At 46.1% G+C, this 12,035-nt stretch overlaps 1 protein-coding gene across 1 annotated transcript in view; it reads right to left on the bottom strand.

Annotated features, from left to right (window-relative positions):
- Positions 1 to 1,316: 1,316 nt before the first annotated feature.
- Positions 1,317 to 12,035, bottom strand: part of LOC138373265 (F-box DNA helicase 1-like) — a 68,212-nt gene continuing 57,493 nt past the window's right edge. The window contains exon 5 of the mRNA XM_069339306.1: positions 1,317 to 1,872. Coding sequence (XP_069195407.1) covers positions 1,317 to 1,872 — 556 coding nt within the window. The remainder of the gene's footprint in view (positions 1,873 to 12,035) is intronic.

Here is a 12,035-nt window from a genome sequence, read left to right as displayed (position 1 = left end):
GGAAGGGGAAGAAACTATGCAGTTCACATACCAGAGCAAGCAAAGGCAAATCCTAAAGTTTTTTCAGTTATATCGAATTATGATTAGAGAAAGGATAGGTCTATTAAAAACCTAGACAGGTCAAATAATGGATAGCAAAGAGAGAAGTAGTATTTTTGATAAATATTTCATCTCTACTTTCTAAAGAGGAACTTATCATTATGCCTTCAGCTGAACAAATTTACGTGGGTGGGGACGAGGACAGGTTGACTAGTTTCGCAGTTACCAGGGAGGATGTTATTCAACAAATAGTGAAACTCAAACCAATCCAACCTGCAATTATCGATTTACTTGAATCGATAATTGCAAATACCATTCGTCTTCATCTTGAAAAATTAATAAATGATTCACAACATGATTTTACAAATTGCCGTTCATGTTTAACAAATTTGCTATCATTTTATTCCAACATAGTTGAGATACTTGACAGTGGTAAGGTTTGTGATGTTTTGTACCTTGACTTTAGCAAACCTTTTGGATACAGTGCCATATGGAAGACTGATTAAAAAGATAGAGGCTCATGGTACTGGGGGTGCTATATTAACTTGGATTAGGGCATGGCTATACCAAAGGAAACATAGTATAAATGGGGGTTAAGTCAGACTGGGATAATGTTGTAAATAAAGTGCCTCAAGGCTCTTTCCTGGGACCTCTGTTATTCATAATATATATAAATGATATAGATTCAGGTTTGAGCAGCAACACTTGCGAATTTGCCGATACAAAAATCGGGAGGGAAATAATCACGGTAAAAGGCTCGCTATAACTTCAATACGATCTTTATAGGGGTTTGAAATGGTCTAAAGATTGGCAGATACAGTTTAATGCTGACAAATTTAAGGTTTTGAGGCTCGGTAATGATGATAGAGTTACAAGATACGAGTTAGATGGTGTTGAGATTGCATAGTCGGATTGCGAAAGGGATCTGGGAGTTATGATTGGTAAGAATTTAAAACCAAAAGATCAATGCATGAATGTTCGTAATAAGGCAAATAGGACAATGGGATTTATTAGTTGAAGCGTTAGTAACAAGACACCTGGTGTTATTCTTCAGCTGTATCTTGATCTGGTTAGGCCCCATTTAGATTATGCAGTTCAGTTTTGGTCGCCGTAATATAGAATGGATATAAATTCACTTGAACGTGTCCAGCGTAGGATGATCGAAAGGAAGGAAGCGAGGAGGAGGAAGGAAATATAGGAAGCAAGTGATCTATCTCCTTTCTTAAAAATTGGTACCACATTAGCAAACTGCCACGACTTTGACACTCTGCCCGACTCTAATGATTTATTAAATATGGTAGACTGGCTCGCAAAGCTGTTCTTTGCACTCTAAGTACACACATTGTGACGTTACTTACATGATTGGATGCAAGTAGAAACGTATGACTGTTACTTACATGATTGGCTTTTATTTTATGGTTGATGATTCTTAGTTGTTCTTCAGTAAGATGAAAAGTTTCGCTGTGGATGAACTTCTGTGTTGTCTGTTGACCCACAGACACCTGCCGCGGCTGTTGACCCACAGACACCCGCCGCGGCTGTTGACCCACAGACACCCGCCGCGGCTGTTGACCCACAGACACCCGCCGCTGCCGTTGACCTAAAAACAGCTGCTCGAGCTGGTAACCAAAAAAATTCTGCCGGAGCTGTTGATCCACATACACCTGCCGGAGCTGTTGACTCTGAAACACCTGCCGGAGCTGTTTACCCACAAACACCTGCGGCAACTGTTGACCCACTGACACATGCGGTAGTTCTTCGTGATAATTTACTCCTGCATTCCTCCATCTGTTCTCATACAGGTGTAGTGTATAATACACCATGTAGTAATACCTGTAAGTTAATCATAGAGGAAAGATATAATACACTAGGTGGTAGTACATACAAGGTTATCATAAAGGTAGTGTATTCACCTAGTTGTGTTCCCCTAGTTGTGCTTGCAGGAGTTGAGCTCTGCTCTTTCATCCCGCTTCTCAACTGTCAATCAACTGTTACTACTAATTTTTCACACACACAGACACACACACACACACACTGCTAATGTAGTACCAATATACAAAAAGGGTGACAGACAAGAGGCACTGAACTACAGGCCAGTGTCCTTAACTTGTATACCATGCAAGGTGATGGAGAAGATTGTGAGAAAATCTAGTAACACATCTGGAGAGAAGAGACTTCATGACCACCCATCAACATGGGTTCAGGGAGGGTAAATCTTGCCTTACAGGCTTGATAGAATTCTACGATCAGGTGACAAAGCTTAAGCAAGAAAGAGAAGGATGGGCGGACTGCATTTTTTTTTTGACTGTCGTAAAGCCTTCGACACAGTACCCCATAAAAGGTTGATGCATAAGCTGGAGAAACAGGCAGGAGTAACTTGCATGTTCAATTTATCTGGCTATTTCTTCAGCCGTATTGAGACTGTAATTGAGAGGCTGCCATGAAATAATTAACTGGAAGTTGTGGATGATTCAACTTCGATGGCAGTCTCACCCAGTATTGTTTGTCTTTATAGACAACTGTGTCCAGATATTGCTGGTAAGTCCACGTATCATCAGGGCTTGGTTTATCAGGGACAATACCTAAAGTGTCTAAAACCCACAGACGATGTACAGGTGGATCAGACTCATTATCTTCAGATATTTCTCTGAAATGTAAGGGTGACTGTTCCAAGCCTAGTCACACCACTATTGAATTGTTAGTTTGTTGGTTGACGCTGTTATTTGTTGGAAAAGCACTGGTCCAGTAAGCAATTTGCCTCCAGCTGATGACAACAAATTCATTCTGTGTTGTCTGGTGCATCCTGTTATAAATTTATAATAATAGTCAGCGCCTAGTAGGATACCAACGTCTGTGAGGTAGTCAATTTATTGTGATCTGCTAGCCTCATGCGGTTTCGTTTGAGATATCTCGCAGTGCGAGCTAATCCTGTGACCTGCAGGACTGAAGGAAGTAAGTAAGTAATTATCAAAAGAAGGCACCAAACCGGGAAGGCTATGTAGCACCATCAAATACGCAAAATAATCAGAGGGCGCTAAATATCACCAAGGATGCCAATACGAGAACAAAAACGCATAAGGCGAACGATATCAAAAGTATCCGAGTCACCAAGAATTCTATCGAGGGACAGGTGACCGCGAGGGGCGGTCGGAAAGCAAGACACGCTCGTCCTGGAAGTCAGGACATTCAAGAAGGACATGCATGACCGTAAGAGGGTCAATGCAACTAGGACAATAAGGAGCAGGGCGGCGCTCCATCAAGTGACCATGGGTTAAGCGAGTATGGACAATACGCAACCTCGCCAGAGCCGTTTCCCAACGCCGGTTACGGTGGAAGGAGGACGGCCACGAGGAAACACAACATTTAAGAGTACGTAGCTTGTTACCAGTAACAGACAACCAAGAAGCCTGCCAACGGGTAAGGACTGAGGAATGGATAACCGGGTAAAAGTCGGAAATACGGAATGCCTTTACGAGAGATGGGACAAGAGCGGACAGCTTCCTTGGCGGCAGCATCCGCACGCTCATTTAAAGACACACCAATATGGCTGGGAACCCAACAAAACTCAACCGACTTAAATTTACTGTGAACGAGAAACAGCCAATGCTGGATCTCGACAACTACTGGATGAACCGGATTAAAGGACCCGAGAGCCATGAGGGCACTACGAGAGTCAACAACAACCACAAAGGAAGACTGACAACGAGAAAGCAGGAGACGAAGAGCATAGAGAATAGCATAAAGTTCTGCTGTAAAGATGCTAGTCTCCGGAGGCAAGCGACACATATAAGTGCGATCAGGAAAAACAACAGAGTAGCCAACACCGTCCGCTGACTTAGACCCATCGGTGAAGACAGAAACGGAGCGGGAGTGAGAAGAAAAGTGCTCCAGGAAAAGGCGTTTTAGAACCGTAGGAGGGGTAAAAGCTTTAGTGATACGGGTCAAGGATGTACAAAACCGCGGAAGAGGGACCCTCCACGGGGGCAAAGAAGGAACAACACGAGGAGAAACATCAGAAATACGAACGGAAAGAGAATCCTCTAAGCGAGATAACCGGACAGAAAGAGGGAGGTGGTGAAGAGGAACAGGAACCGCAGGAGGGGTAAAAGTTAAAGCACGACAGAGGCGAGAGGAAGGATGTTGCAAGGACCGCGCAAGATAGCGAAGACAGTAGCGATCACGGCGGCCCTGGAGAGACAGAAGCCAGTGTCAACATACAAGCTAAGGATGGGAGTCGAACGAAAGGCACCAGAACTGAGGCACAACCCAGTATGGTGCAAAGCATCAAGACGGCGAAGAGTAGAAGGAGAAGCAGACGAGTAAGCAGGGCAACCATAATCGAGCTTAGACAGGACGAGAGAGGAATGTAAAGCAAGGAGAGTGCGCCTATCTGCCCCCAAGAAGTATGGGACAAGACCCGAAGGAGGGTAAGGGCTTTAGAGCACTCAACAAGGAGGTAAGAGATATGGGAAGACCAAGACAAACGAGTGTCAAGGAATAACCCCAAAAGCTTCGCGGAATTTTTGTATTCAAGGGGATGACCATAAAGTGACAGAGGGACGAAGAACAACCCGTTTCCCGTAAAAGTCATGGCACAAGTCTTAGAAGTAGAGAACTTGAAGCCATGACCCGTGGCCCAAGACGACACGGCATCAATTGCAAGTTGAAGCCGGCGTTGAAGGAGAGGCGAATCATCACCCTGACAACAAAGGGTAAAATCATCGACATAGAGAGCGGAGAAGACACCAGAAGGAAGAGAGGAAAGAAGACCATTGAGGGCAACCAGAAAAAGAGTAGTGCTCAGAACACTACCTTGGGGCACACCTTCGTATTGCTGAAAAGAGGGAGAGAGAGCGGTACCAAGGCGCACCCGAAAGGAACGACAAGAGGGGAAGCTGCGGAGAAAGAGAGGGAGATGACCACGAAGGCCAAAAGAATGAAGTTGAGATAGGATATGATAACGTCAAGTGGTGTCGTAAGCCTTTTCTAGGTCAAAAAGGACGGCAACAACGGAGGTCTTCGCAGCAAAAGCAGTACGAATATAGACCTCCAAGTTCACCAGGACATCTGTCGTGCTGCGGCACTTGCGGAAACCAAATTGAGAAGGGGAGAGGAGGTGATGGTGTTCCAGGAACCACATCAGACGAACGTTAACCATACGTTCAAAGAGTTTGCAGACACAACTTGTGAGAGCAATAGGGCGAAAGTCCTTAGGGGAAGTACCCAGAGACCCCGGTTTGCGAACAGGGAGGACAACGGCATCGAGCCAGTTCAGGGACTGACGACGACTCCCAGATCCGATTATACAGACTCAGTAAATACTGAGATGTGCTCGGAGGGAGATGGCGAAGCATCTCATAATGAATACCATCGGAGCCCGCCGCCATAGAACCGCAGAGGGCCAGGGCTGAACGAAGTTCAGAGAGAGAGAAGGTATCATTATAAGGAAGCTGAAGATGAGTGCAGAAATCTAAAGGACGAGACTCAAGGACAGGTTTACGAAGAAGGAAAGATTGGGGAAGATGAAGACCAGAGCTAACAGAAGAAAAGTGGGAACCCAGTTCGGAAGCGACCTGCAACGGGTCCGCCACAAGAGTATCATGGAGGTGAAGGACCGGTGAAACATCGGGAACGAACTTCCCCGCTATCTTGCGGATACGCTTCCAGATCTGGGCCAGAGGGGTTTCGGACGTAATTGTTGAGACATAAGATGCCCAACATTCACGTTTAGCCGTACGGATGGCCCTACGGGCCACCGCACTCGCTTTCCGAAAAGAAAAGAAAAGAATCGGTCGTCTGCCTACGGCGGTGCCTCTTCCAGGCTGCACGCTTACAGCGGACAGCCCGAGCACAGTCCGCATTCCACCAGGGAACGCACTTCCGTGGACCCCGAGAGGAAGAGCGAGGAATAGAGCGGAGGGCAGCGTTGAAGACAGTGTCATGAAAAAGGAGGAGAGCGCGAGAGAGAGGCAGAAGGGAGAGGTCAAAGAGAGCAGCACTGAGGGTAAATAGGGTCCAGTCTGCCTTAGCAAACTGCCACCTAGGGAAAGAGAGGGAAGGGCGAAAAGAGAAAAAGGAAACAAGGATGGGGAAATGATCACTTCCATGGAGGTCATCAAGAACCTGCCACGTGAAATCTAAGTAAAGAGAAGAAGAGCAGAGAGAAAGATCAAGACAAGAAAGGGTGCGAGTCCGAGAGTCCAAATGAGTGGGCTCACCAGAATTCAGAAGAGACAGGGAAGAAGAGAGGAGAAACGGCTCAAGGAGGCGACCCCGGGTATTCGTCAGAACGTCACCCCAAAGAGAATGACGACAATTGAAGTCACCCAGCAGGAGCACAGGCTCTGGCAAGGAGTCTAGGAGGTGTTTCAAATCAGGAAGAGAGAGCGGGACACTCGGGGGGAGATAAATGGAACAAACTGTGTACCATTTCCCCACAAAGATACGAGCAGCAGAACAATGGAGAGGCGAAGGAAAAAGTAAAGGAACAAAGGGAACATCAGCCCGAATCAAGAGAGCAGAAGAATTAGAAGCCCCAGCAATGGCTGGGGGGGAGGAGAGAAAGGAATAGCCACGAAAACGATCAGGACGAGCACCAAGCATTGGCTCCTGTAGACAGACACAAAGGGGCGAAAACCGCGAAATCAGAAGTTGGAGTTCGAGGAAATTGGCGTAATAACCCCGAACGTTCCATTGAAGAATGGACAACGACGAGAAGAGAAAGGACAAAAACAGAGAACAAGGAAGAAACAAAGGCAAAAGAGCAACAGAGCACGTTAAAGAATATCAGGGTCGGGATCAGGGTCAGCAAAGTCAGGGGGCATGGGTAAACTGAGCAAAGACGGAGGGAAGGAAACGGGAGAACAGATCAGAGGTGGGCGGGCAGGGTCCGGAGGAGGAGGAGGAGGAAGAGGAGGAGACAACGGAGAGGAGCAGTCAAGGACAGCAGCAGGAAGAGGGGGAGTAGAAAGAGGGGAGCTCACCCCAGCAAGAGCAGCAACCGAAAGGGAAGCAGGGTCCAAAGAAACCTCCATAGCAGGAACAGGGGGCGCAAGCACTGAAACGGGAGGGGAAGGAGCAACAGAGCCAGAAGAAGGAGCTGAGGAAGAAAGCGAAGCCTTCTTACCCGCCGGGGAAGAGGAAGGAGAGGAGCCAGGCTTACGCTTCTGACTTGAAGAGACCGGTGTCCCAGCAACTACGTACCGGGCAACGGATTCCAGTGTCTCAACAGGAGAAGCCGAACGAGAGCACACACGACGGCCGTTAGGAGAGCGATGGACATCCGCCCGCACCGACAGGCGGTGGGGAGAGCCGATAGATGGAGGAAGAGGATGGGAAGGAGGATCGGAGGGGGACGAGGAAGAAGACACAGAAGACACGACAGACCGGGTAGAAGGAAGGGGAACCCCAGACAGAGGACCAGGAGGAGGATCCTTCGGGAGAGAAAACCCAAAGGAACAGAGGAGGGGGCAGTGGGCGCATCAGGGTCCAAGGCCCGGAAACGGTTGAGAGTCTGAGGAAGGCGGGAAGGACGAGGAGAGGAAGAGCGCAACACGCGAGCATAAGAGATATTAGCATAAGGCGGGAGCCGGCGAACCTGGCGCCTCGCCTCAGGAAAAGATAAACGCTCCCGGTGCTTCAAGTTGAGGACGGCTGCCTCAAGCTTGTAATGGACACACGCACGGGAGAAGGTAGGATGGGCCTCACCGCAGTTGAGGCAACGAGCCTGGGGAGAAGTGCACTCCGACTTAGAGTGACCTTCGCCACCACACAAAGGACAGAGAGAGACAGTCCCGGAGCAGCGGAGGGCACCATGCCCAAACCTCCAGCACTTGTTGCAGAGCCGAGGAGAAGGAATGTACTCCTGGACAGAGCACCTGGCACCAGCAAGAATGACAGAGGGTGGAAGGGTCCTACCATCAAAGGTAATCTTCACAACCCGGAGGGGTTGACGGCGACTACCACGAGGGGGACGAGTAAACGTGTCCACCTGGAGAATAGAATGGCCCTGGGCAGCGAGGATATGTCGAATATCGTCGGGGCAGTCGCGCAGGTCCCGAACACCGATCGCAACATGGGGCAGGAGCAAAATAGTGCCAACACTGGCATTCAACTGAGCGTTCTTCGAGACCAGAACGGGGGTCTCGCCAAGGCAGGATAAGGCAGCCAAGCGGGAAGCAGCATCCTGAGAAGGAGCAGCAACGACACGTGTACCGAGACGAGTGGGGTTGAAAGTAATGGAGGCATCCACGGAATCAATGAGATGTCGATGGAGGGAGAAATCGTCAGGAGGCGCAGAATCAAGAGGGAGGAGATCAAAATATTTGGCCCACGAAGCGGGACCAAACAAGGCTTGATAGGTATCAGAACTGGAAGGAATCGAGCGAGGGCGGCCGTGACGAGGACGGCGGTGAGAACCCCCAGAGTGAGAGGGGTTAAAAGGCGCAGTAGTTACAACTAGAGAAGGAGCCGCGCCAGGGGACGAGGTAGTCACCACTGGGGGCTTGGGGCTCGACCCAACCACAGAGGAGGGAGGGGAGCCAGGGGAAGGAGTCAGAGAGGCCAAAGGAGGAGCAATGTTGGGGCCCAATGCAGCGGAGGCTACAGAGCCCGGTCTTCCAATACGGACCGACTCGGGGGCTTGGTCGCCCACCCCACGAGCCTGAGAAGGTAAACCAGAAGAAGCCGAAACAGGGGTTATCATCTTGACGAAAAGAAGAATTCATTCACGAATGTGCCCCAACACCCACCATGGAGCCACAATTAGAGGCAGGACACCCAACAAGAAGCTATCGCCGGTCTTGTCGGGGCCTCCTAGGGGTGCGTCGTGAGTATACGCCCCACAAACGCCACCTTAAGAAACCGACAGTCCGTCGAGATCGGGTTCAGTGATGAAAGGGGGATTGACAATAAAAGGTTCCCCTCGCTCTCGACGTCGGGTACTACAGTTCTACGGGTGCAAGAGTATGCCTCCTCAAGCACCCGGGCGTCAAAATAGAAGAAGTCCAAGGGAAGAACCAGAACGAGCAAAAGGTCGGCAGGAAACGGCAAGCAGATAGGAGAAGAGGGGGGAGAAAAATGAAACAGAAGGAAAAGGAAAAGATGCCCAGCAGAATTGGAGAGGACGGCAGCAGGAGCACAAGGCTAGAAAAGGACAGAGGACTGTCCCAAGGAGCATCACACTCCGGCAGCCGCCCACTAAGCCCCCACACGGCGACAACGAGCTGAGCGGGGAGGGGGTCAGCAGCACTCAAAATTCATACACACAAATAATTGATATGGATATACGCTAATCAGAGTTACCATAAAATTTGAATCCCACCCTTGGTAGGGCCAGCACAAGAATGAATAGTGTGTGCACTACTGACTAGTCCAAGACTAAGAATTTCTACCTAAGAAACTACTAATTTATTTAATCTGCATTTGTGCAAAACTCGGCACAATCACAGCCTAAATTCCTACCTAATAAAGGTTGGCATAGATTAATTTATGGTGCAATAGTGAATATATAGTTGTGCTGTGTTTTAGTTTTGTTTTTAGATTTTATAGTTTTATAAATGTGCACTTGCACACGCAGGTGAAAATACAAATATGTACAGTTAATTTTGGCTTGCTAGCCACAGCCTTTTATGGTGGTTGATTGTGTTGACCAACTTGTCAACTACATGTGACCTAGACTCGCCTGACAGGTGTACACCATCTCTTGCCAGGTTTTGCCTGTATGGTCTGGCTGTAAATTGAATGTAAGTGGCATTCAATCGTACTCTCTTTCTCAGCCTGAAGTTTATATATTTGGCAGCTCTTTGGTAATATTCTGGACTCACTCCCCAACGATTATTACTGCTTAGTTGGCGAGGTTCCACCAATGTGAACACTACTGAACTGCTAACAAGTTTGAATAAGGAAATTATTGTTTTAAGGTAATTAATTACCTCAGCTGGGTGTCGAGTAGGATGGATATTAATACCACCTAAATAAATAATAGTTAGATGGTGAGGCCACTCTAACGCAGGTATTAGTGTGGAGTTATTATAGAAATTGTGAGCTGTTGCTCCTGGTGACCTGAAGATTCTTACCTCAGTGTGAGTGTTGTGGGCAACTGACTGTGTCCCACTAGTGCTACTTTATACATGAGATATAAGCAGCAAATAAATTGGTGTGTACTAGGTTGACCTATGTGGTACTCTGCCGGTAGGCACAATTAATAAAATGTGGTTAGCCTAGATTACTACACACACAGTAATTAGTTATGATTATGGTATTAACTGTAATACATCCAGTTCGATAAGGACCATATTTTTGTGTTGGGAAGAAAGCTTACTCTATTAATTGATTGATATATAATTAATTTGAATTAATCGAAGGACCACCCTATTTTGACTGAAAAGGGAAACAGATAAAGTTAAATGATAAGGACTGAAATACCAGTGCCTATGGATAGGAAACTATTAAAGATTATTCTTTAAACCTCTATGGGCTGTATAATATTAATGTTCGAGAATAAACTTTCCATCCTTCACAAAATTGGGGGTTAATACTAGAAGTAATCTACTCCCAGTACGCTTCATCAAGGCTGGTTCTTCCTCGAATAAAAATTAGTAATTCTACTAAATACTATTAAGAAACATTAGTTAAATTGATTAATGGTAAAAAGATTATGTTGATTAACCAAGCAATTATTCTCATTTGACTTATGAGGCTAACATATTACGTTAGATATCTCAAATCAAATAAACTAAATCTTTTTGACTGATCTAGAATTTTCTCAATTAAAGAAATAATAGAAAAGGTTTCAGCTGTAATGGTGAATGGAGAGGTAGAGGTGTAATGGCGTCGTCTGCTACTTACTGCAACACGTGAGTTCAAGCTTGGCGTGGGAACATGAAGACCACGACCACTTACAACACAAGCTGAAATTTCAACTGAATATACTAATTGGTTACACCTATCTAATATCCTCACTATGCCATAAAAGGAATAAATTTAATTCCTTATGGACGTACTTATTGTTTGGGGAGGTCGCGTAGCATAACGATGGACAGTGCACAGTACAAGGATATAAAGAGTACTCAATATAAACAATACTAAGGCACGTAACCTGCTGGTTGTCCACCGAAGCGATCCTAGATTGCTACTGGAGCAATTACACGCTCCTAGGTCGATTAAATGCAAGGGCCTAACGTAGTATTGATGGAAATCGACTCTCCCAGGACGCACGATGTGATTGTTGGCATCTCTAGCGAAGCAGCATGGCGAATAATGGCGGCATCTCTCCGCCCTCCCTCAACTCATCTCTCGCATTCACAACAGAAGTTACTAATCATGGATAATTCTTTTCCATGTAATACTGATGTAATGCGTTAATGAGAACCGAGTTGCAATTATAGGTAATTAAATAATATTCTCGTTAAATGGTGTTAATCGAGAAATGGAGAGAAATTTTATTTCCTTAGCATTCGCACGTAACAGATAAACTGCTACTTAAATAATAATTTCAGTTAATATATCTCGGTTTTGGATTATTGGTAGCTATATTATCCCTAGTTAATTATTGTACGGAATACTGATAATTTTAGAGAACCACATTCAATTCTCTAACATATTGGTAATAAATATGTTTAGATGGACATATCTGACGCAATCCTGCCTCTCGATGTGAGAATATTATCAATAGGTTCAGATAAAGAAATATTAATTTATGTTAACACTACCGTTAGTGAAATTAATAGCTACTGTAATTAGTATATAATAATGATGTATTATAATGCAATGGTAGTGTGTTAGTGTTGGAAATTTCCAACAGTAAGGAACACCACAAGAATGAAATAGTATGGAACACCACAAGAATGAAATAATATGGAATACCACATGAATGAAATAGTATAGAACCCAACAAGAATGGAGTAATGTGCAACCATCACAAAAATTGTGCTGAATGAACACCACAAAATTGGAGTAGTGTGGACACCACATGGATGAAGTATGGAACACCACAA

Source organism: Procambarus clarkii, chromosome 41 (assembly GCF_040958095.1).
Source record: "Procambarus clarkii isolate CNS0578487 chromosome 41, FALCON_Pclarkii_2.0, whole genome shotgun sequence".
In the NCBI taxonomy this organism is placed as follows: Eukaryota; Metazoa; Arthropoda; class Malacostraca; order Decapoda; family Cambaridae; genus Procambarus; species Procambarus clarkii.
This window is presented reverse-complemented; position numbering and strand designations above follow the sequence as displayed.